The 25,875-nt window shown below is 36.5% G+C and overlaps 1 protein-coding gene across 2 annotated transcripts in view; it reads right to left on the reverse strand.

Moving 5' to 3' along the window:
• Nucleotides 1-25,875, reverse strand: part of COPB1 (COPI coat complex subunit beta 1) — a 37,839-nt gene that overhangs the window by 11,444 nt on the left and 520 nt on the right. For both annotated transcript variants that reach the window (XM_038569116.1, XM_038569117.1), the window contains exons 2-14: nt 25,347-25,496; nt 20,334-20,563; nt 19,763-19,932; nt 17,346-17,460; nt 16,008-16,100; nt 13,787-13,924; nt 10,993-11,112; nt 8,874-8,981; nt 8,643-8,789; nt 6,962-7,107; nt 5,500-5,596; nt 4,251-4,411; nt 3,112-3,232 (exon numbers count right to left, since the gene is read on the reverse strand). In XM_038569116.1, the coding sequence (XP_038425044.1) occupies nt 3,112-3,232; nt 4,251-4,411; nt 5,500-5,596; nt 6,962-7,107; nt 8,643-8,789; nt 8,874-8,981; nt 10,993-11,112; nt 13,787-13,924; nt 16,008-16,100; nt 17,346-17,460; nt 19,763-19,932; nt 20,334-20,563; nt 25,347-25,437 (1,737 nt within the window). In that variant the 5' untranslated portion in view covers nt 25,438-25,496. The remainder of the gene's footprint in view (nt 1-3,111; nt 3,233-4,250; nt 4,412-5,499; nt 5,597-6,961; nt 7,108-8,642; nt 8,790-8,873; nt 8,982-10,992; nt 11,113-13,786; nt 13,925-16,007; nt 16,101-17,345; nt 17,461-19,762; nt 19,933-20,333; nt 20,564-25,346; nt 25,497-25,875) is intronic.

Here is a 25,875-nt window from a genome sequence, read left to right on the forward strand (position 1 = left end):
ACCAGCCCCCCTGGCTTTTTGTATTGTTTTCCATCACAATGACTTTTTTTTTAAAAAGGCTAAGCCCGTTGCTTTGTAGAATGTCCCCCACTTTTGTAAGAATACGAGATAGGTAACATTTTCCATTTCTTATTGTATTGCATTAGGAGGCACCTAATGTCAGGTGGCTCCATTATAAGAGGTGCAAAGTGTGATCTCCTGCTGCTGCTTTTACTCTTTATTGTGCACTAATCACTTTACTGTACCTGCGAGTACTTTCAGTGACTTCCTACAGCCTTCATGTTGAAGTCCATACTACCTAGCCTGCTATTCAAGGTTTTCAATTTCAAGTGACTCCAATTTTCTTTTTTAGTGCCAAGTACAATTATCCTGACACATGCTCTATGATCTTGCCAACTTGTTCTTTGGCTAAGTACTGATCTGCACACATGCATAAAAGACTCCTAGAGGCCTGGAAACAAACCAACAGAAGAATGAATGTAATAACCCTGAGTCTGGTTATGGTCTCCAAAAGAAGAAAGGGGAAGGGGACAGGAAAAAAAAAAGCGACAAAAATGGTGGCCAAAAAGTTCCCAAATTTAAAGAAAACTAAGCCTACATATCCAAGAAGCTCAATGAACCACAAACAAAGGAAAGATGAAGAGAACCACAGCAAAGCAAACCCTAATCAAATTACTAAAATCTATGATAGGGAGAAAGATCTAAAACCAGCCAGAGGAAACAGGACATATTCCAGAGAGAGGCAGAGGGATGACAGCAGGCCTCTCATCAGAAAGTCAGAAGATACTGGAGCTACTTTATACTAAACTGCAAGCCAGAAGACAATGGAGTAACATCTTTATAGAACTAAAAACAGCAAAAACAAAAAACCACACCTGTCAATAAAATTCTATATTCACAAAGGTATCTTTCAAAAATGAAGGAAAAAATAAAGGTTATTTCAGACAACAGAAACCAAGAAAATGATTTGCCAACAGACCTGCACTGTAAGGACAGTTAAAGCAAAATCTTTAGCCAAAAGGTACATAAAATCAGGGAGAAACTAAAATCTATTCAGAGAAATGAGAATGCTAGGAAAGGCGTAAGTGAAGGAGAGTCGGGGAGGTAATAAACAACCAAACTTCTTCCTGCCTTGTACTACCTATGGCAAACTTTGTGAACCAGTTACTAGAAACCTGGCTCTCTTAACAGCAAATGCTCAAATGGTCTCTCAATTTGCAGAACTGAGTAGTCATTCCATGAAAGGACATCAAAGTAGACTCAGAGACAAACTTTTGGAGATTTTTAAAAGGCAAAATTTGAAGAATAGACAATTATTCTGTAACAAAAACCTAAATAAACACCCCACAGAAGAGTTACAAAGTAAATTATTGCCCATAAATCAAAACAGAGGTAAAAAAGAAATAATACACCTTGTATTTTACTTGGCCTTCTATATCTGATTTATGGCTCTTTTCATGCATGTAATAAAAAAAAATCCTTTGGAAATTCCAAATCTAAAATTAAAATGTCTAACTATATGGGAGGATAAATAAAATCTAATGGACTATTACACAGGTATTAAATATTAGGATTAGGAAAAGCTTAGAGGAACATGGAAAAATGTTTGTTACAATGTGGAGCGAAACTGCAGTGTCATAAAACACAGAATGATCAATACTGGGGAGAAAAGTAATTCACGGAGAAAAGCTGTATTAAAATCTTTCCGGAAGGGATCCCTGGGTGGCGCAGCGGTTTGGCGCCTGCCTTTGGCCCAGGGCGCGATCCTGGAGACCCAGGATCGAATCCCACGTCAGGCTCCCGGTGCATGGAGCCTGCTTCTCCCTCTGCCTGTGTCTCTGCCTCTCTCTCTCTCGGTGTGTGACTATCATAAATAAATAAAATTTAAAAAAAAAAAAAAAAAAAAAAATTCTTTCCGGAAGAAGGAAGAACTTTTGTTATCATATTTGGTAATGTAATTCTATCTTTTGATGTTTCTATCTCCACTACAATACTACTAAGATCTGTACTTCAGCCCTCTAACCATGAGTGACTTTTTCCTCATTAGTTTTTATTATATTACTCATTTTAAAAATATTAAAAAGAAATGAAAAATAAAACAAACACATTCACAATTCTACCACAGAGAGATTTGTTTATTTATTTATTTTTAAAAGATTTTATTTATTTATTCATGAGAGACACAGAGAGAGAGGCAGATACAATAGGCAGAGGGAGAAGCAGACTCCCCATGGGAAGCCTGATGCGGGACTCGATCCCAGAACCCCGGGATCCTGACCTGAGCCAAAGGCAGGCAGACACTCAACCACTGAGCCACCCCAGCATCCTGAGATTTGTTTTAAATGACGGCAAAGTAAAGATTTTTTTTCCAGGCAAATGAAAGCTGAGAGAATTCATCACCAACAGACATAAATGATAAGAATGATCAAGTTCGGGATCCCTGGGTGGCACAGCAGTTTGGCACCTGCCTTTGGCCCAGGGCGCGATCCTGGAGACCCAAGATCGAATCCTACGTCGGGCTCCCGGTGCATGGAGACTGCTTCTCCCTCTGCTATGTCTCTGCCTCTCTCTCTCTCTCCCTGTGTGACTATCATAAATAAAAATTAAAAAAAAAAAAAAAAAAGAATGATCAAGTTCTTTAGGCAGAAAGAAAATATTGCACGGAAATTTGAATTTACACAAAGGAATGAAAATATGTGGGTAAATATAAGACTTTTTTTCTCATTAAAAAATTCTTTAAAAGAATATTAACTATTTACAGCAGATGAATGTATAAACAAAACCAGCACATTATACAGCTTGAAAAAAAGAAAGAAATAGATGAACTTTGAAGACATTATGCTCAAGTGAAATGGGCCTTGACTGGGCCTTGACTGATCCTAGCCAATAAACCGACTGACTTCATAAACCCTTACATCTCTTCCACTGGACTAATCACAAGGTACCATTTTTTGTACTACTTTGTCAATTTTATAAGAACGTTGTATTACTATGGCCATTTCCCTGATTATCATAAGCTCATTAATGACAGGAACTTCAGGTCCTTCACTGTCAAATGCATACGGTAGGCACTCAGTATTTGCTGGGTAAATGAAGGATAAATGAACTTACATTTTGCTTTTTCTTCTCCTGAACCAAAGCAACATAGCGCAAGGCAATCTTGGTTAGAGTTGTGGCAAGGGAAGCAGCAACAAAGAAATCTCCATCCAGAAGGAAGCCTCTCAGGGGAGGTCTGCAAAGCAATCAAGGAAAATGAAACCCAATCATTTCTAAAGCATCACACAACTTTTGCATAAATGATTCAAGTATGCCTATTTAGCACTCTTACCACCACCCTTCAGTGAAGAGGATCTCCATTAGTTTCCTCTTTAGCTTTTAGAATGGAAGAAGGAAAATATATGTGGTTTTACTTAATTCACTTAAGTTCAAAAGAGCTAGAGCCAAGTGCATATGGAAAGAGAAAATGAATTACAAGTGTATGTACTGGATCCAATGAGCTACATTCAAATTCCAGCTTATCTATTTATTGTGTTCCTATGGGTAAATTACAAACCTTTCCTAAGCCTCAAATTCCTCTTCTGTTAAATGGGGATAATAATACACTGTGTATCTCAACAAGTTGTTAAGACTACAGGAAACAAACTACTTTGTATAATGCCTAGCATATAGTAAGCAACCATTAAAATTTTAGGCATTATTATCACATTCATTATAAAATCAGAGAACAAAATTAGACAGAAAATATTAAAATTTTATTCCATCAATCAGAAGTGGAAAATCTTCAAAATATGTTTCCCAAGCACTAATACAGACAATAAAATTTACAAAGTTACCTTCACTTTGCATCCTCTTTAAGTCTTTTTATTAAAGATTTTATTTGACAGAGTGAGCATGCAATAAACAGGGGGAAGGGGAGTCTCCCCACTGACTGGAGAGACCAACATGCCTCTTGATCCCGTTGAACCACCCAGGGCCCCTTCACTTAGAATTTTCTATGTGAGTAAAATAATTTTAAACGGAATAGTTATCTCAATGAAAACAGTTTTAAGGAGCAGATGATTAAAACCATCAACACAATTCCTGGGAGAAAGAAATTAACATCCTCCTTTCAAGTATCTTAAATGGCAAAGATATCCATTTTGGTCCAAGAAAGTAAACTACTAAGAGAAAAAAAAAATCATTTGACTAATCTATACTCAGAAGTAATAATTTAAAAATATAGATGGTAGGTCCCAGGTACTGCAGATTACCTTTCTTCCTCTTTCTTCGTGGGTCTAGAACTACTAAGGGCACTCTGAGTTGCGTAGGTGCCCATCTCAGTTACCAACTTCTGGACTGGCCCCACAGTTATTTCCTCCTCAGGTTTTAATTCGCCAGCTTCTTTCTTTATTTCTGACTCTACGATTGGGATCTAAAAATCAATTAGGAATACCAATTTAGTAATAATATCAACAGCAAGCAGAATCATATTTAAATATTCCATCATTTCTATGGAAAAAGCAATCCCCCAATGGGATTTTTGCAACTCTGCATTCAATTTTCTTTCCTTCCCAGGACGATGTAGTGAAAAGAATAGGGGCAAGCTGGATGCCAGTTACTTATTGAATAGTTCTGGGCAAGTCAATTAAGCTACTCAGTTTCTTTATCTCTTAAATGGGAATCTTAAATCTATCCATACAAGTTACTTAATAGGAAAAATTTTTAAAAAAGGAAAATGCTTGGGACAGTGACCAAGACAAAGTAGATCCTCACTAAGCCTTACTCCTCCCTTCTCTAGCCCTTCCTCTGAAATACTAACCAAAACAGAAACCTACTCGAAATGTGTACTGAATGTTTTCTAAAATCTGACTTATGTGTACAGAATAACCTCATCAACCACATGGCTACTTTGTATTTATTCCTCAATTCCAATCATCTAACGTAAGAGCTCTAAGAGTCTTCAATCATTCCTTTATTCATTCTTCAATCAATTCCTTTATTTATTTCCTAAGTGAAAAACGTGAAGTCTCATCAGGTTAAGAAATTTATATCCAAGGTCCCAGAGTTAATTACTGGCAGAAGGAAGCCCGCAGCCCAGGTCTCCTGACAAGCACTGTTCTTCCTATTCAACCATACGGTTGTCTGGATGAGGACACACTGCCAGTTTTAGTACAAAAATAGTCTAATGTCAACACGGTTCCTGTAACATTCTCCTTTCAGAATATATAGGCTAACACAGAGTTTTACAAGTCTTTTTCACTTTTTTAGATATATAACCTTTTGTTCCAATAAAATCTTACCTGAAAGAATGGGTGTTATGGCTGAATGCAGGGGAAAGGGATGCCCCTAACTTCCCACAGCTTCTAAGCTTTAATTATCTGGGTAATTAAAACACATTTTTCAGTGTTTTTAACTCCAACACTACTAAATGAAAACATGAAAGCAAACCACCACCTAAAAGTCTGATTTACTGAAGTAAAAACCACCACATACAGTAACATTTATTAAAGTAAAACATACCTCCCCAAGGGACCTGCGGACCTCAGTCATCACACTCTGAATGTCTTCCTTGGTACTACAGTACTCTCCCAGGATCCATAATGCTCCTCGGTAAATCCTAAGGGAAGAATACAAGTTCTGAAACACTGCCAACAAATCTGCAGGCAGAGATCTTTCTCTGTGAATTTAAGTTCAAACAAGAAAATAAGATTCTGCAGTAACCAGGGACTATGGATGAAATTTTAAGAAAGAATATAACTCTCCAGAAATCACAAGGATTCAAAGGAAAATAAGTATTCTCACCCATTATTATTATCAGGAACACTTTAAAATTGGTAAACTCATCAGTAAAAATAAAATACAGGCACTCCGAGTGGCTCAGTGGTTTAGCACCGCCATCAGCCCAGGGCATGATCCTGGAGACCCGGGATCGAGTCCCATGTCGGGCTCCCTGCATGGAGCCTGCTTCTCCCTCTGCCTGTCTCTGAGCCTCTCTCTCTCTCTCTCTGTGTCTCTCAGGAATAAATAAATAAAATTAAAAAAAAATACCAAACCATCTCCCAGAAAGGTGTTACCCTCCATTTAGGACAGAGTTAAGGTATATTTTATCATTTATTACTATAAAAAATGTGTTACTTTGGTGTAAAAAAGTAATTCACTTTTATTTGTAGTCACTGGAAAGAAAAGACAAGATGCTGAACAGAAAAATGGACAAGGAAGGAATGCAAAGGATCAGTAATTTAAAAACTCCAAAAAACATTAAGAAAGCAACAACTCTCTAGTTAAAAATGTTAAACTGAATAGTCTTCAGTTATCTTTGCCTTAAGATTTTTATTAAATTGATTTAGAAAATATTTTAGAAACTAAAGCTCTAAAATGATGGCCATTAAAGACAAAACTTTGGTATGATTTTTTTTCTCACGAAGGAAGCAAATCTTTTTCACTTCTATAAATATCAATACTTCATATCATAAAAACAATTTACAGTGGTCCTTTCTTTTCTATCCAGGCAGATATAATGCAAGTCTATTAAACTGTATCCATCAGATGCTTTAAATGAAGCAAAATTTGGATGCAATAGTCCTTTCTCATTAGCAAAGGCTATTTAAGGGAATGCACAATGTCAGATTTAGGCTGCATTTTCAATCCCTCATTTTAGTAAATGCTAACGGGGGATAAAAATAATGATATCCAGAAAGTGATATACTTTAAACATATGTTCATCAGTCATTTTAGGATTCACCCTGTTTTAGAAAAAATAAGGATAAAGAAACTTAGCTAAATCACATATAAAAAAACAAATTTTCACCCATAGATTATGGATTTACCGAGGGTGAGGGTGAGGTGATGTTTATTGTAATCCTTATTTTGGCTTTAGTGTCTTGATTCATTTCTTCTCCTTTACATTTTCTATCAACTGATCCTTTAAAAATAGACTCTAGTACAATGCTTGACCCTACATTTAAACAGATTTTAGACCTACTTGACAGATTTAATAGCATGAAAGACTTCAAGCATCTTCTCAACAATAAGCATTCTCAGGTTATCAAAGCGCTGAATGGCTTCACGAACAAACTCCAGGACATCAGCAGCTGCTGCTTCATTATTGTCACTGAGAAATTCCATTAACTGAAAGGGGGGGAAAGAGGAAAATAGGGTAAATTATATAAGTTTTTTAAAAAGATTTATTTATTTGAGAGAGAGCAAGAGTGCACAGGCATGTGAGTGTGGGAAGGGGGTGATGAAGAGGGAGAAAGAGAATCTCAAGCAGACTCCACACTGAGCCCTGAGTCCACTCAATCTCACAACCCTGAGGTCACGAACCTGAGACAAAATCAAGAGTTGAACGCTTAACTGATTGAGCCACCCAAGCATCCATAACTATTATTTTCAGAAAGAAAATTATCTAAGTTTTAAGAAGTAAACAAATTCACAAAGAATGTAATTTTTTAAGATTTTATTTATTTATTCATGAGAGACACACACAAAGAGAGAGAGAGAGAGACAGAGACAGAGACACAGGGAGAGGGAGAAACAGGCTCCATGCAGGGAGCCCGACATGGGTCTCAATCTCGGGCCTCCAGGATCACGCCCTGAGCCAAAGGCGGTGCTAAACCACTGGGCCACTGGGGCTGCCCCCAGAATGTAATAATTTTAAAACATATAACAAAATATAAGACACAAGCTCTGTTATAAAAACTAAGTCACAATGTCTTTTCTGGGTTTTGGATAGCCAACTTTACTACAAAAAAAGTCACTAATAAAACAAAAGCTGGAAGGGCACCTGGGTGGCTCAGTGGTTGAGTGTCTGTCTTTGGCTGAGATCAAGTCCCCCATCGGGGTCCCCACAGGGAGCCTGCTTCTCCCTCTGCTGTGTCTGCTTCTATGTGTCTCTCATGAATAAATAAAATCTTTAAAAAAAAAAAACAAAACAAAAAAACCCAAAGCTGGAAATACACAACTCAAGGGGCAGCCCGGGTGGCTCAGCGGTTTAGCACCACCTTCGGCCCAGGGCCTGATCCTGGAGACCCGGGACTCCCTGCATGGAGCCTGCTTCTCCCCCTGCCTGTGTCTCTGCCTCTCCCTCTCCCTCCCTCTCATGAATAAATAAATAAAATCTTTAAAAAAAAAAAAAAGAAATACATGACTCAAAATAAGTTAACTGGATACTCCTAAGTTATAACTAAAAATCATTTCAGAGAAAATATTAAGTTCAAAGACAAAATTTCTAATAATAATAACATACTTCATTTATTTGACAGTGACAGAAGTCAATGATTCTAGGTACAAATATTTTTCCTGTAACTAAATCCTTCAACTTTAAAGAGGTAAAACTAAAAAAAAAAATAATAATAAAAATAAAGAGGTAAAACTATCGAAAGAAATACAGTTGCAACATAGCATAATTCTACCATAGATAATTGTAACAAACATCAGTTATAATAATATGTGCAGGTATTTTTGTTATTATGTGTTTGTGTGTTTGCTTCTTTGAAGATGTAGAAAGAAGTCAGAGTCCTTTATCTTTCTGAGCTTAAGAGTGAAATAAAGATCCCTTTCGACCACAAGATTCAGTGATTCTACTGGACAGTTTAACTGCTAAATAACTAAAACTTTCTATTCTTTTAGAGAATTTCAAAATTAAAGTCATCAGAATTACATACCACAGGAATAACATTTGCAGCCATATCTGGAAATCGGACAGAACAGGAATGCAATGTTCTCACAAGGAGCTGTCTATATTTGTCGGTATCTTCATGCTCAGACACATTATTTGTTTTAATCACTTCCTTCTTCAGAACAATAACCAGCTAGAGAACAAAGTAAAAATAAATTGGAATTATACCATGTTTGGCCTGGCAGCTTACCACAGTGCTGTCAGAGTTTTGTTTTACCTCTTCAACATTCCTAGAAGAGACAAGATCCAGTGCTAACTGCAAAGTTTTCTTGCGTACTTCTAAGTCTGGTGTGCTCAATACTCTCAAGATGTCCATAACAAGATCCTAATAAAGAATAAAAAATCCAGAATTAACAACAATATTAAGAGGAAAATGTCTTAACCACAGGATGGAGGGTTCTGACCATCATCATCACCTTAATTCTTTCATCAGTAATAAAATCACCAGTGCTGGAAGAACCAGGTATTTTGGGTATCTTGGTGTAATGCAATATGAAGTATGTAATATCACATATGATGCATTCAAATTACAACTGTTACTGTGACTCTATCAAGCTTTAGATCAAACTTATAGTTTATAGAAAATTCAGAAATCAGTGAAAGAAACTAAACAACACTACCAGAAAGTAATCTGTAAGGAAGGGCATCTTATAGGACAATTGGTCTGGTCTTGTCAATAAGACCATGTCATGAAATGGACAAGCCAAACAAAGAGGATATGTCAGGGACATCTGGGAAAATCTAACTTTGGTGTTGGTATTGGATAACATTAAGAAACTATTAATTTGGGGATCCCTAGGTGGCTCAGTGGTTTAGTGCCTGCCTTTGGCTCAGGGCATAATCCTGAAGTCTCAGGATCAAGTCCCACATCAGGCTCCCTGCATGGAGCCTGCTTCTCCCTCTGCCTGTGTCTCTACCTCTCTCTCTCTGTCTCTCTCTCTCTGTCTCTCATGAATAAATAAAATCTTAAAAAGAAAAGAAAAGAAAAGAAAAGAAAAGAAGAGAAAAGAAAAGAAAAGAAACTATTAATTTCATTAAGTGCACTAACATTATTTTTACTCTGCAAGGAAATGTAATGTTTTAATGGCACATACTTTAAAAAAGAACCACTCTGGCAGATAAAGATTTTAAAATATAGCAAAACTCATTTACAAATGATCTTACTTCTTTAAAACTTTATTTGAAAAAAATTTAGGGCCGTCTGGGTGGCTCAGCGGTTTAGCACTGCCTTCAGCCCAGAGCCTGATCCTGGAGACCCCGGATCAAGTCCCATATCAGGCTCCCTGCATGGAGCCTGCTTCTCCCTCTGCCTGTGTCTCTGCCTCTATCTCTCTGTGTCTCTCATGAATAAATAAATAAAATGTTTAAAAAATTTTTGTTTTTAATTAATAATAAAAAAAATTTAGCGGGATGCCTGGGTGGCTCAGCATTTGAGCATCTGCTTTTCACTTAGAGCGCGATCCTGGGGTCTGGGATCGACTCCCACATCGGACTCCCTGCAGGGAACCTACTTCTCCCTCTGCCTGTGTCTCTGCCTGTCTCTCATGAATAAATAAATCTTTAAAAAGATATATATAAATTAAAAAATTAAAAAATTTAGCTGATAAAACAGTTTGAAAAATCAATTCCTGTATAACTTTCACTTATGCTCACTAGTTAATATTTTGCTGCATACACCATATACTTTATCAAACGCCCTCTACACCTGAATATTTTAGTGTACACCTCCCAAGAATAAGGATAGACTCTTATATAACCATAATAAAATTATCAAATTCAGAGAAGAGTGGTAACAATATTAACTAATATACAGTCCATAAATCACATTTCTCCAAGTGTCCTAATAATGTCCTGTAGAGCATATTTTTTGGTGTTGCTCTAGTCCAGAACAGCATTGAATTTAGCTGTCATGGGGCTTTATAACAATCATTATTTTCATGGATTACATAGGAATGCTGATAATTCTATAGAATTCAATATCTTTTATCCTCTATCCTTTTATCCTTTCAATAATTTGAAAAATTATTTTTCAAAAACTATAAATTATATTCAAATTCAAATTAATATATCTCTATTGCTGAGAATATCAAATGTAGTACAAATAGAAAAGATGTAAGATAAAATATTAATTCACGTCAGAAATTTTTTTTATGGCAAAGACAATACCCCCAAATAGTATTACACCATTAATATCATTTAATGGTACACCTTAGTTGACCAAAATTTAAACTGCCCAATCCGCAAGAATTTAGGTTAACCAAGATAGCAAGGCTTGAGCATTACCTCAATTTGAAAAGGATTTTACTCAGGATTTCTTTCTTTCAGCTAGTATTTACCTGTAGTACTCGTTCATGAGCAGGATGCTCTTTTAATTCTATCAATCGATCCAGAACTATGAGCTTGACGTTGTTGTCACTCTCCTTAATAATTAAATCAATGTAACACTGAGCAGCAGCCTATATAAAAAAAAGAAACACACTTTAAGAACATCATCCATCTTAAACACAGAATCTGCAAATAAGAAAAAAAAAAGGGATCCCTGGGTGGCGCAGCGGTTTGGCGCCTGCCTTTGCCCCAGGGCGCGATCCTGGAGACCCGGGATCGAATCCCACGTCGGGCTCTCGGTGCATGGAGCCTGCTTCTCCCTCTGCCTATGTCTCTGCCTCTCTCTCTCTGTGACTATCATAAATAAATAAAAATGTTTAAAAACAAAAAAAAAAGCCCCCAAAGAAGCCAAAATACATTCACTACTCCTGCTCTAAAAGTTTCCCAAAGGAATGTGTCCCTCTATTCCCTAAATTCTAACAAATCTCATTATTTTCAAGATTAAAAAAGTTAAGAAGCATCACATATTAGAAGGAAGAAAAGGGGCTGCTATAGGCAGAAATACTAACAGTCAAAAAATAAGGACTGAAACTAAGAAACAAGGCAGAAAAAAGCAGAGTATCCCCAAAAATATAGCTATTGAGGATCTTTTAGTTTAGGTGCATAGTCTAACACACCTGAATTACAGCAGAGAAAAATCAAGACTATAAAGATGACCCTGACTCATTAAAAGCAGAATACAAAGCAGCAAACATGAAAGAGCTCCCAATGACCAAAACTGGAATAATATGATCGATAAAAGAAGTAATGATAATGATTATAACACATAGAAGAAAGTAGCCATACTAATATGAAGAAAGAAAAGGAGGGAGAGTGGGTAGAAAAGGGACAACTCTTCCTTGCAGTACTCCAGTTAATAAATGTAGAATGAGGGAAACAGAAAGTCACCATTAGAATATCACATTAATAATTGCTGTACAGAAATGTTAAATTTAGTTGGTATAAGTTTGAGGAAAAATAGGATATTTGCAGTTTCAAAGTATCTTCCTGGGATCCCTGGGTGGCTCAGAGGTTTAGCGCCTGCCTTTGGCCCAGGGTGTGAAGGGGTCCGGGGGTCCCGGGATGGAGTCCCACATCAGGCTCCCTGCAGGGAGCCTGTTTGTCTCTGCCTGTGTCTCTCATGGATAAATAAATAAAATCTTAAAAAAAAAAAAAGTATCTTCCCATGTTATTTACTAATTACAAAAGTAGTAACTCAACAATAAATAAATAATAACTCAACAGTGGAGAAACCCAGCAAGTACCACCTTAACCAACTGATCAAGGTTAACATCCTAAAGTATCCCAACATCATGTACTCCTTGATATAACACATTGAGAAAGGTTCAGCACTTCCACAGTATTCTTCCCCAAAATGTATAACCTCAATTTAATTGTGAGAAAACATCAGACAAATTCAAATTGTGGGACATTTTACAAGCAAACTGACCTAGAATTCCTCAAAAGTATAAGGTCATTAGAAACAAGGAAAGGCCTGGGGAAGTGTCACAGATTAGAGGACAGTAACACATGACAACTAAATGTAACATGGGATCCTGGATGGAACTCTGGTACAAAAAAAGGAGATTAGTGACGAAATTGGTGGAATTCAAATAAAGTCGATAGTTTAGTTAACAATACTCATATTGTTCCAATGGTAATTTCTTAATTTTGACAATTACACAATTGCTATGTAAGACACAAACATGACAGGAAGCTGGGGAAGGGTGATGAGAACTTTGTCCTATTTTTACAACTTTTACTGTTTTGCTGTTCTGTAAGCCTAAAATTATTTCAATATAAAAAAGGTAAAACAACTTTTTCTAAGTATTGGCAGGTAAAGCAATCAAGTCTCCTACAAGCTGGCTTTATAAAACTATTCATTCTCTGAATATATTAGGGGTTCCTCATGCAGTTGATACAGTAAATTATAGAAAAGAAAGCAGTATCCCAGTATTGAAAATATGCACTATAATCTTTTTTAGGATCCATCATGTAGGATCCAAAGTTCATTTTCCCAGATCTGGGTTCTAATATAATTAAAGTATGGGGAGAGATCTTAAAATATCAGTATCAGGGGGAATCCCTTGGTGGCTCAGCGGTTTGGCGCCTGCCTTTGGCCTGGGGCGTGATCCTGGAGACACGGAATCGAGTCCTGCGTCGGGCTCCTCGCGTGGAGCCTGCTTCTCCCTCTGCCTATGTCTCTGCCTCTCTTTCTCTCTGTGTCTCTCATGAATAAATAAATAAAATCTTAAAAAAATATATCAGTATCATTCTCTAGAAACTAGAAATGTTAGTATTGTCTCTCGGTCTCTCTTCCCATGTATATGTATGAAAGCAGGAAGGAAGAAAAAAGATTGGACTATGTAAAGAATCCAATAATATCACAAAATTTATAAATTGTTATTTCTGTGCCACGTAATGCCATGTAATCACGTAGTAAACTGCAATGTCACTAAATCATAAGTGCTGGGGCACCCAGGTAGCTCAGACAGTTAAGTGTCTGACTCTTGGTTTTGGCTCAGGTTATGATCTCGGGGCCCTGGGACTGAGCCCTACATTGGGCTCCACCCTTCTGGAAGAGCCTGTTTGAGATTCTCACTCTCTCTCCTTCTGCTCTCCCATCCCCCACATTCTATCTGTCTCAAGCAAATAAATGAATTTTTTAAAAAAAGAGAACAAAATATAAAATAAAAAAATAAGTCACAAGTGCTAAGATAGCATATCTATCATCTAACTGAATGAACTAAATAAAATAAGCAGTACCTTGATTGCAGTAGGCGCACTAGAGAGTGTCACTAATGTTCCGGCAGCTTCATATTTTACAGCAGGGCTAGACGACTGTAATAAGTTATAGATGCAGCGAATAAAACGAGCCCTTTCTGATGGATTAGCATGACAGACCTGGAGAAGAAAACATCTAGGTTTCAATGGATTTCAGGGACACTTGCTTTCAAACAGATTTTTTTATAGATGTCAGCTTTTGGGATGCTAGTTTTCTTAATTTGAAAGTGAAGAATAATGTTATAAGGCATCTGAAGATGTCAGCCAACATGACATGAGACACTGTGACTGGTAATTTCAGGAAGAAACAGGTTTTACTTCAGACAGCTGTTACAGCTACTCACTCATTTATTCATTCAATCATAATTAATATTCTTTCACAAAAGATTTTCTAATGGCTTATAATAAAAGAATGCAGACTATATACAAATGAAATAGAATAAGAAAATGTAAAGTAACAAAGTCAAGGACAACTCATTAACCAAGTGCATTAATATGGATATTGTCATAGGATATTAAATTTGGTCCTAGGGACGCCTGGGTGGCTCAATGGTTGAGTGTCTGCCTTTGGCTCAGGGCGTGATCCTGGATTTCCAGGATCGAGTCCCACAACGGGCTCCTTGAATGGCCTGCTTCTCCTCCCACTGCCTGGGTCTTTGCCTTTCTGTGTCTCTCATGAATAAATACATAAAATCTTAAAAAAAAAAAAATGGTCCTAAATTTTTATTCTGGATATCATGTCAAAAAAGGAAACATGATGGCTATCAATCTCAATGGCTAATAAAAGGAAAATATTGCCTCCCCCCGCCAAAAAAGGAAAATACCCATTCTAAAAGCAAAAAAGATAACCCCTTTTTCAAGTACTACTACTTATTTATCTGGAACCATATTCAGTACTTTGGAAACAACTAAAATATTCTATGCTATCCAAAAAATATTTTAGTATCTTTACCTATGAAGCAAACATTCCTTATTTTTTTCCTGAAATTGGTTTTTATGTCAGATTTTCCTCTAATATATATAGTCAAATCTCTCTTATTCAGGCATGACTCAAAAGCTATTCACTCTTGCGAATAACTGGACCCTGCTAGACAAAGAAATCTCTGAATAGCAGAGAATCCCTATTTTTGAGAGCCTCAGCAGCATCTCTAAACCATACAATGAATTAAAAGGAACTATATATTTACAGTTCTAGTTTCATCTTGAATGCCAAATCCAAATGACTGGTACTCTATGTTGAAAAGGGCCCTTTTCTCTCAAAATCAGAGATAGCTGTAATCAGCAGTGTCTGCTGTGGTACTTTGTCAATATTCTTCGTCTTTTTTTTTTTGTCAATATTCTTCTATTTAGTAAAGTCAGTCCTGATGTATATTTTTGTTGGTCTCCCATGGTTATCAATAGCAAAACTAGATGTTATTTTATCTTTTATCAGAAAATTAAGATGCAATCAATCCTTTCAAAGGATGTAGCAAATTTAAATGTTGCCAATAAAGCACTCCATTTTAAAATCCAAATCTCTTATCTAGTTTTAGACTTCCTATTGGTCAATGGCCAACAATGTCATTTTGACATATTTAAGTCTATTCTCTTTTACAAACAGGGAACAAAGAAAGTATTTAGAAGTTTTCTGATTTGTTTTTAGATTTCCAAAGTAGTCTGGTACATACTCAAATCTTAAATTTTATTCCAAAGCCTGATTCATAATCAATTCAGTTACTAAATAGTGCAGGATGATTTCTCTACTGCTGTATTAGGTCAAGGCATCAGTTTTTAATAGACTTCTTTATAGAGGTTTAGAGAAATAGGAAGTGTTTGGAAAACACAATAAATCAAATGAAAATTTTTTTTAAAAAAGACTTTCATAGACTATGCTACAAAATTTTTCTTCTACTGGGGCGCCTGGGTGGCTCAGCTGGTTAAGCATCTGTCTTTAGCTCAGGTCATGATCCCGGAGTCCAGGGACTAAGCCCCATGTCAGGCTCCTTCCTCAGCAGGGAATCTGCTTCTTCCTCTCCCTCTGCCCCTCCCTGCTTGTGTTCTCTCTCATAAATAAATAAATAAATAAATAAATAATAAATAAATAAGTCTTAAAAAATATATACATAGATTTCTATTATTAAAACATATTATCCCAACAATTAAGCAGCATTCCTGAAAGATACAACTCTTAGAGTATATTTTATCCATTATAGATTAGTCTTACCTTATAAATTAGTTCAACAATAACCAACTGAAGAATGTCTCCAAATGTGTGAACCTGATCAATGCAAGTACTTAGGTAATCCAAAGCTCGATCCTAACAAAATAAAAATATATTTATCAAATTCCACCTCATTCAACAAAAGGACTTAATCAGTGCAACCTTAAAAAAACATACACAATTGAATATAAAATGAATGTGGAAATGAGGGCAAAGAAAAATCAAATGAAGGAAAAAAAGAAGGTTAACATATACATGTAAGAAAGAAAGTCCAATACATATTCTAGAAATGGGCCACAAATCTGGGGTATGAATTTTCTAGCAGCTAAACTGAAGAGGAAAATACTGTGTTACATGATTCAGAGAACCCACACAACCAAAACAAACCAGCTATTTAGGAACATGGTTATTCTTACTTCTAAGACCTAAAAGAAAAATCTCAATGATTCTCATATACTGAATACTGTGATATAAAAAAACTATGATCTCAACAATATCTCTACAGAAAATTTTATTGACCTTTTTCTGATTATGCCCCCCATGTGGGTAAACAGCATAGTATTAAATATATAGGTCAATAATACCAATTGAACAAAAGAGAACAAAACATTCTGGCCCAAATAAGCAGCTTTCTTATCATCTTGTTGACACACACAAAATGACAGCATCTAAATTTCAGAAAAATGGATAGATTCTATATCTTTTAGTCTTCATGCATATTATTTCCCACATTTTGAGAATATTGGATAGCAAAAATTTCAGGATAATATGCCATCAAAGTATGCAGATTCACTGCTAACCCACCAGCTGATCCGTACATTTTAAGCACCAACAAGAGCTGGATGTAGAGTTGACACTGACTTATGAAATCTGAAGAGTCTAGTAAGGATACACACCTACACTGAAGACTATGCTTCTTTCACAGACACAGCTCAGGGTGAACCCTATACAATGCTACTATTTTTTTCTACTAAACAATTTTAGACCTATACCAACAGAAGGATAATCAGGCTCAAACCCCAAAATAGAGTGCCACAAAATATAGCCATAATAACTTCAATCTGGAAAAACTGTCAAGTGGCCATTATTAACTATTTCTCAGATGTTTACTAAAAATAAAGTATATACATAAGCAATTGTCTGAAGAAGGGTTAAGAAAAAACTATTTTATACAAATTAAGTTCAAAAATCTAAAAAAAAATATACAAACACTTGTAGTATAAGCTAAATCATGGACTAAATAAAACCTGATTAGGCCTATGTACTTTTTTTTTTTTTTTTTTTTTGGCCTATGTACTTTTAATTCTCATTTGAATACAGTCATATAAAAAACTACTTTACCTGATCTGCATGAATTAGCATCATAAATGCATTCCTTTTGCAACTTGCATCCTTCTCATTCACCAGAAAATCATGTATGAGTTCAGGAGCATCAGGTATAAGATGCTCAAAATTCCTTGAAATAAAACAGGTAATATTCGTATTTAATAAAACTTGCTTTGTTATTTTAGTAACTCCTTGAACACTACTAAAATTTATCTTTATCATGCTTTATAACATTGTTAATTGTTTTGCATTTTGTAACCTTAAGTCAATTAGAACTGTGGATAGAAATTACAAACTTACATCTTTATCTATTAAATTATCAATTATATATTATCTAGTTTAATAAAGAAAAAGCTGACTTTTTCCACATGCTTTCAACTGAATATCTCTAATAATTGTCTTTCATATACTTTAGGAATAAAATGCACATAATGACAATCTCAAGGTACTGAAAGATTGTTCATTAAGAATTATCAGGAAAAAGGGGGATCCCTGGGTGGCTCAGCAGTTGGGCGCCTGCCTTCGGCCCTGGGGTGTGATCCTGGGGACCCTGGATCAAGTCCCTCATCGGGCTCCCTGCGTGGAGCCTGCTTCTCCCTCTGCCTGTGTCTCTGCCTTTCTCTCTCTCTCTTTCTCTCTCTCTCATGAATAAATAAAATCTTAAAAAAAAAAAAAAGAATTATCAGGAAAAAAGGAGTCCCTTGAATTTTATTAATTATGCATTATATTTACTTATTCACTTACTTGTTAATTTACTTCCTATTCAGGAAATTTTAAAGTACCTGTTGTATACAAAATAATGAAAACCAGTTTAAAAACCATCATCTAGCTTCAACAATTGTTAATTCATGGCCATTTTTGTTTCACCTATACCCCTGCACACTTCTTCTCCTTCAATATTATTTTGAAACAAATCCCAGACCACTTACTACTTCTTCTGTAAATATACTGACATATTATAATTAAGGATTCTTTTTTATTTTTTATTTTATTTTTTTAAAGATTTATTTACTTATTCATGAGGGATACAGACTAAGAGAGAAAGGCAAAAACACAGGCAGAGGGAGAAGCAGACTCCTCGCAAGGAGCCGATGCGGAACTCGATCCCGGATCCCAGGATCATGACCTGGGAGGCACCCAACCGCGGAGCCCCTGCAGGCATCCCAGATTCTTTCTTTTTAAAACAAATCATAATGCCATTATCATACCTTTAAAAACTTAACATTCCTTAATATCATCTACAGTGTTCAAATTTCCCATTGTTTAATAAATGTTGTAATTCCTGTGTATGCAGTCTAGCTTAAGTTCTGAAATTTTTGTAGTCTATATGGTAACTTTTAAGGAATTCTACATTATTAACCAGAATATCACTGCCCTAACAGTTAACAAAATCTAATATAGCAATAAGAGAACTGTGAAGAGAACTGTGAAATTATGTAACAATCAACTCTTAAAGTACGAAGACATTTATAAAAATTACATCCTACATTTAAATGGATTAACACCGGGATCCCTGGGTGGCTCAGTGGTTTAGTGCCTGCCTTCGGCCCAGGGTATGATCCTGGAGACCCGGGATCGAGTCCCGCATCAGGTTCCCTGCACGGAGCCTGCTTCTCCCTCTGCCTGTGTCTCTGCCTCTCTCTTTTTCTGTCTCTCATGAACAAATAAATAAAATCTTTAAATGGATTAACACTAGTGATTATAAAAACCAAGCATTATAGCCTTATCTGATTCTTTGAATCATTTTTAAAATCCAGAAACTTCAGCTTTCCAAGAACAGGAATCAGTTGAGAACTATAACCTTTCTCATTAAAAAGTTCCCTCCTGGGCAGCCCAGGTGGCTCAGTGGTTTAACGCTGCCTTCAGCCCAGGATGTGGTCCTGGAGACCCGGGATTGGGTCCCACGTTGGGCTCCCTGCATGGAGCTCGCTTCTCCCTCTGCCTGTGTCTCTGCCTCTCTCTCTGTGTCTCTCATGAATAAATAAATAAAATCTTAAAAAAAATAAAAAATAAATAAAAAAATAAAAAGCTCCCTACTTAAGGCTTCTAAGGGTAAAAAGGTTAAGACCCACATTCCACATAAAGAGAATTCAAAAGCAGGGTCAAAAACTCAAATCCTAAAGAGGCTAAGCAAGTCAACAAATGAATTAAGTGGGCTAAAGTACTACAATGATAGGCACTGTAAACTGGAAAGTGTACAACTTATTTAAGGGAGCTACTGTCAATTTCAGCATATTGTTGCTATGCAGAAACTAGGACCCAGTATTGCCAGATCTTTTCAATGTTGACAACATAACGATAATAAGAAAAAAATATTGTTAAGGCCAAAGAAAAAGTTATCTACAAGTATGTACAATCTGTAAGGAAATGCTATGGAACCTCTAGACTAAACAATCTTCACAAAAGTAAGCCACAAGAGTACCTTCATTTACCTATAGATTGTATAGATGGCCAAAACAGCATTTCTTCTAACGTAGCTATGTCGGTGCTCCAAACAAGCACGGATAGCTGGCATTAAAGGTTCTAGCAATTCTGCTTCTTTCAATTTGCAAAGAAAACGAAGAGTAGATCCTCGAATAAATTCATTAGGATGCTGAAGATCCTGATAAAAGTTAAATATGAAATGTTGAGTTACAGCCTTTTATGAAACAACACACAATTTTTAAGAGCAAAATTTCCTATGGATAAAATAAGTAGGTTCAAGGAAAAAATCTAGATTATCTGACAATTTCCTTCATATTCCTGTCAAATCAATTTTCACCTATCACATCAATGTATCATATTCTATGTGTTTTTTTTATTAGTAACATAAAAATATATTGAAAATATCCAAAGAAAGTAACAATAAAACTTTTTACAATAACTCTTTACAACTGCAGTTCCAATTATTGATAACTTAGACCTTACCCAAGATTTAATTTTAAAAATCAAGAGAACTCCCATTCCACCAATTTTACAATTAAAATCAAGGCAATATTCAGAAATAACCATGGTTTAGTTTACCTTTCTGTATGCATCACATACAAGGATCATTTCATGTAAAAGTCTCCCATCTGGAGTTGTTTTAGGAACAATTTCCCAAAATACCAGAAGTAATTTTTTGATGGTATGATCCTGAAGAGGTAGCACAAAACGAATGATGGTCATCAGAAGTCCAGGAAGCTTTTCACCATTCAGAATCATAATGATCACTTTCTTCAAAGCTTCAGTCTTTGACTTCACATCTCCTTTTTCTGATGTAAAAAAAATTTTTTTTCAAAGGAAAATTCCTCAGAAAATTTTACAATTAACAGAATAAAACATTTTCTCACTGTATCCGTAGTAATGATAATAAAGGCACTAAACAAAGTCATAAGGGTTTTCGACCTAGCTGCCACAAACAAGCTGAATGACTTTACAGAAGGCATTTATCTCTCTGAACCTCATGATACTTAATACAGAATATAAAGAAACTGGGTGAGATCTCTGGTCCCTAACCCAAGGAATCAATGCAGAAGCCACCACATCTATAGATATACCAAATAATGCATGTCTCAAACAAATATATAACTTTTTTTAAGTTTTTTTTTTAAGATTTTATTTATTTATTCAAGAGAGACACACAGAGGAAGAGAGGCAGAGACATTGGCAGAGGGAGAAGCAGGTTCCATGCAGGGAGCCTGACATGGGACTCAATCCCGGGTCTCCAGGATCACGCCCTGGGCTGAAGGTGGCACTAAACCGCTGAGCCACCCAGGCTGCCCTTTTTTTAAAGATTTTGTTTATTCATGTGAAACACAGAGAGAGAGGAGGAGACATAGGCAGAGGGAGAAGCAAGCTCCCTGAAGGGAGCCTGATGCAGGATTCGGTCCCAGGACCCCAGGGATCATGACCTGAGCCAAAGGCAGATGCTCAACCACTAAGTCACCCAGGTGCCCCTGTAACTGTTTTTCAAAGTGTAAATAGATGCTGTTAGAGTGAATGCTTCTGAATTCAATGTAGCTTTTATTTAGTTGTGCATTTCATTAATCAAAGTGATAACCACTATTATGAGGGCAAGAGAAGGATCAGGGACATTTTTTTTTTTAACATTAGATCTTCGAATTCAAAAAGGCTAGGGACTAATACACTAATTCCAAAATCTCATGATGTTTCTACAGACTACAAAACTTCAGATTCTTTTTTAAGAAATTGCCTAAAAAATGGAAGAAAATAAAATGTACTAGATGGGTAACCATTATTTAGAATTAAGGATGACACACTCATGATACTAGCTTTTTGTTACTAAGCTTAAAGCAATTTACACCATAAACTATTTTATGCAAAACAATCTCTAATCTCATCACTATCACTGCATACTGAAGAATTTATGGTAAAAAACATTTTGTATCCAAAATTTAAAGGCAGGAACATTAAGAGTCAAGCACACCACTACAATGGCTTACATCACAGAAATAAACAAGTATCTAGGAGAGGGGAGGACAAAGAGGGATGACAAAGTTTTTAATAATCTTAGGGTTAGGGACACCCGGGTGGCTCAGTGTTTGAGTGTCTGCCTTGGGCAAGGGTGTGATCCTGGGGTCTGGGATCAAGTCACATGTCAGGTTCTCCACAGGGAGCCTGCTTCTCCCTCTGCCTGTGTCTCTGCCTTTCTCTGTGTGTCTCTCATGAATAAATAAATAAAATCTTAAAAAAAAAATCTTAGGGTTATCATGAGCAAAAGAATAGAACTAGGAATACATTTCCAACCATTAGGGCTAAGTGGCCATCAAATGAGAGTTCCTTGTTGTTGCCAGAGATAAGAGACTGTGAACAATCAGCTGGTAGAGTTACAGAAAGGATTTAAGCTTTGGAAGAATTATAATAGCTAAATCAAAATTTCTTTCTAGCCCCCGAAGGCTATTTATCTATTAGTAGTTTGACATGATATTTTTACATGTTGCAGAATAGAGAATATCCTCAGGTTCTCAATTTGTGTTCAACTGAGACTACAGGAAGGGTTCTTGCCCAATTTATGCCACAAGGGTCAACATATTTGTTTAAAACATAACACCTTCTCATGCATCTCTGCCACATATGAAAAAAAAATTGGTATTGCCATATCAAATCAAGAAACAACAACCATAATCAGTTATTTGCTGAGGCTAAAGAGATTTTATCTTTGTCCTGAGCTTCCTTTCTGAATATAAAAAAATTGTGGGTTTTTTTTCCCCAATCTGTTTGATAGCGTAAGGGACACAAAGTCCAAAAAGCATAAAACTGCATCACTATAATGCTGATATCTTCTTTTATTCCAGCATTTGACTACTTTTTCCAAATTAGCAAATTCTGGGATCCCTGGGTGGCGCAGCGGTTTGGCGCCTGCCTTTGGCCCAGGGCGCGATCCTGGAGACCCGGGATCAAATCCCACGTCGGGGTCCCTGCATGGAGCCTGCTTCTCCCTCTGCCTGTGTCTCTGCCTCTCTCTCTCTGTGTGACTATCATGAATAAATAAATAAAATCTTTAAAAAAAAAAAATTAGCAAATTCTAAGAGTTTAGCAGGATATAGCTCCTCTTGTAACTAAATGTTAAAAATTCATAGAAAACTTGTAAAAAATCTGTATCATTTATAATCCAAGCCCTCTTAACTTCAATTTCCATTTATTCCAACAATTCAAAATAAGGTGAAAAATGCTTTTTTCCTACATCTTCAAAATTTTCAAAACTTTTCCTCCATGAGCATTACAAAAATATGGAAAATTTCAAATATTAATTCAGTTCACCATAATATATCAAGTACTTCCTACTCTGGTTAATGTATAGTTATCAGAACTCATGTCCAGTAGCTAAAAGTTTAAGTAAAATAACTCAGTATTTCACCAAACTAAAAAATGTTACTTAAATTGGACACTACTTCTAATTTTTTTCTCATCTCAACTCTTTTGAGATACAGTAAAAAAATATACATAAAATTTGAGATTTGTGGGCAGCCCGGGTGGCTCAGTGGTTTAGCATCACCTTCAGCCCAGGGTGTGAACCCGGAGACCTGGGATCGGGTCCCGCGTCGGGCTCCCTGAGTGGAGCCTACTTTTCTCCCTCTGCCTGTGTCTCTGCCTCTCTCTCTCTCTGTGTCTCTCATAAATAAATAAATAAAATCTTAAAAAAAAATTGAGACTACTTATTTATTTCTTGGTGGGGGAGGATAGCTAAGGCAGCCACAATTTAAAGAAAAGGTATTATTACAATGGACAGGTTTTGTTCTTTATTGTCACAGGGGTTACCTTAAGTATTTTGGGATCTAAAAGCTTGAAAACTTTTTTTAAGTAAGCTTTATACCCAACATGGGGCTTAAACTCAAGATCCACTGAGCCAGCCAGGCACACCAAAAACTTTCAAATTATAAGAAAAAAATAATAATGAAAGTTTATTCATTAATGTACATTGCATTCTACTATCTTACATAAATACGGGGAAAAAAAGTACTATATATGGCTTTTGTATATAAGAGGGTATGGGTTTAAATGCCATAAAGGAGGATTTCTTTTTCCTTCTTTAAAAATGGATCTCAGGGAATCCCTGGGTGGCTTAGAGGTTTAGTGCCCGCCTTCAGGCCAGGGTGTGATCCTGGAGACCTGGGATTGAGTCCCACGTCGGGCTCCCTGCATGGAGCCTGCTTCTTCATCTGCCTGTGTCTCTGCCTCTGTGTGTGTGTGTGTGTGTCTCTCATGAATAAATAAATAAAATCTTATAAAAAATAAATAAATAAAAAATAAAAATGGATCTCAACAGAAACATAATATTAAGTAGCCTATAATCAGGAGGTATTCCGTTACTGCTTATTAAGAGGTGGGAATAGGCAAGTAAAATAGGGTCTTTCAAATTGCAAACTATCTTCTAAAAAATATTTTCAAGATGGGAAGCATAATTTTCATTTTATTCTGTTTTAAACAGTAGTTACCAACCAGTTTAACTTATTTTTAGTACTCCAATGAAACAAGAATCATTTTTTTTGGAATGTGCATTACTTTGAAAAATGCTTTTGACAGAATCACTTTAAAAAAGACAAGACAGAGTATACACTTTTAAAATCCAGAAATAGGGAATCCCTGGGTGGCTCAGCGGTTTAGCCTCTGCCTTTGGCCCAGGGCGTGGTACTAGAGTCCTGGGATCGAATTCCGCATCAGGCTCCCTGCATGGAGCCTGCTTCTCCCTCTGCCTGTGTCTCTGCCTCTCTCTCTGTCTCTCATGAATGAATAAATAAATTCTTAAAATAAATAAATAAAATGAAATCCAAAAATAGGGGGGTGCATGAGCGGCTTAGTCACTTACTTAAAAGCGTCTGCTTTTGGCTCGGGTGCTGATCCCAGAGTCCTGGGATCAAGGCCCACCTTGGGCTCTCTGCTCAGCGAGGAGTGTACTTCTCCCTCTCCCTGCCACTCTGTCTACTTATGCTCTCTGTCAAATAACCAAATAAAAAAAGTCCAGAAATATATCTGTTTTCTTTTTGTATAAATGCTTTTAAAAAGCTTGAAGCTTTTGAAACCTCCATGCTTGAAAGGCTTAAACTGTTCTGGAAAACACATGTATATTCCGAGGTTGACTTCATTAGTTCAATAGGTGGCAAACCCAAAGAACATAGTTTTTTTGGTTTTACGAGCTAAGTAACATGAAGTTAAATGCACAGAGGAACTGAGACGTTCAAACACCCATTCTCAACCTGTTACCTACAGAAAACTGTCAGCTACACTTAAGCGTATATTAAACTACACAAGCCATTGTGTTACTTTGAGGAATGTCTAACAACTATTTATTTAGCTTTAGTAAACTAAACTGAGACGTTTTGTTTCCAAAAAAAAAAAAAAAAATCAACACTGCAAGTCTAAATGTAACAAGTCTTCATTTGTCATAAGATCAAAGTTCTGAGGAAGAGATCCTAGAAAACAAAGTAGACAAAAATTAAGTATTTCTAATTACAAAGACAACTCGGAATGGAAATGAGCTCCTTATTCTCATTTTTTTTCCCTCCACTTAATTTTCAAAATATTATCAGAGTTTACCTAGGTCATTTTTTAAGCTAATTTCAGACGGTGGTTCTGAATCCATGGGCACGTTAATTAACGTATAGCACACGTTCTCGGCGGCCGTCATGGTTTCCGGATATAAGCGAACCTCGATGCGAGAATGAAGGATGACAGATGCAGGGAAATCTAGGAAAAGGAAAATACGAGGATTATCACTACAAGTAAGAAAACAAAAACACGGGGATCCCTGGGTGGCCCAGCGGCTTGGCGCCTGCCTCCGGCCTGGGGCGTGACCCTGGAGACCCGGGATCGAGTCCCACGTCGGGCGCCCTGCGTGGAGCCTGCTTCTCCCTCTGCCTGTGTCTCTGCGTCTCTCATGAATAAATACATTTAAAACACACACACACACACACACACACACACACGAGCGGTTAACTATCGTGATCTTGACGGTCTAAAGTTCACTCAGTCTGGCTCAGGAGTTTTAAAGTATCCGCAGGGTAGGGCCAATTTCTATTGTGTCCCATAAAAATAATGCCGAATATAATAAAAGACACGTCATAAA

Source organism: Canis lupus, chromosome 21 (genome assembly GCF_011100685.1).
Source record: "Canis lupus familiaris isolate Mischka breed German Shepherd chromosome 21, alternate assembly UU_Cfam_GSD_1.0, whole genome shotgun sequence".
Classification (NCBI taxonomy): Eukaryota; Metazoa; Chordata; class Mammalia; order Carnivora; family Canidae; genus Canis; species Canis lupus.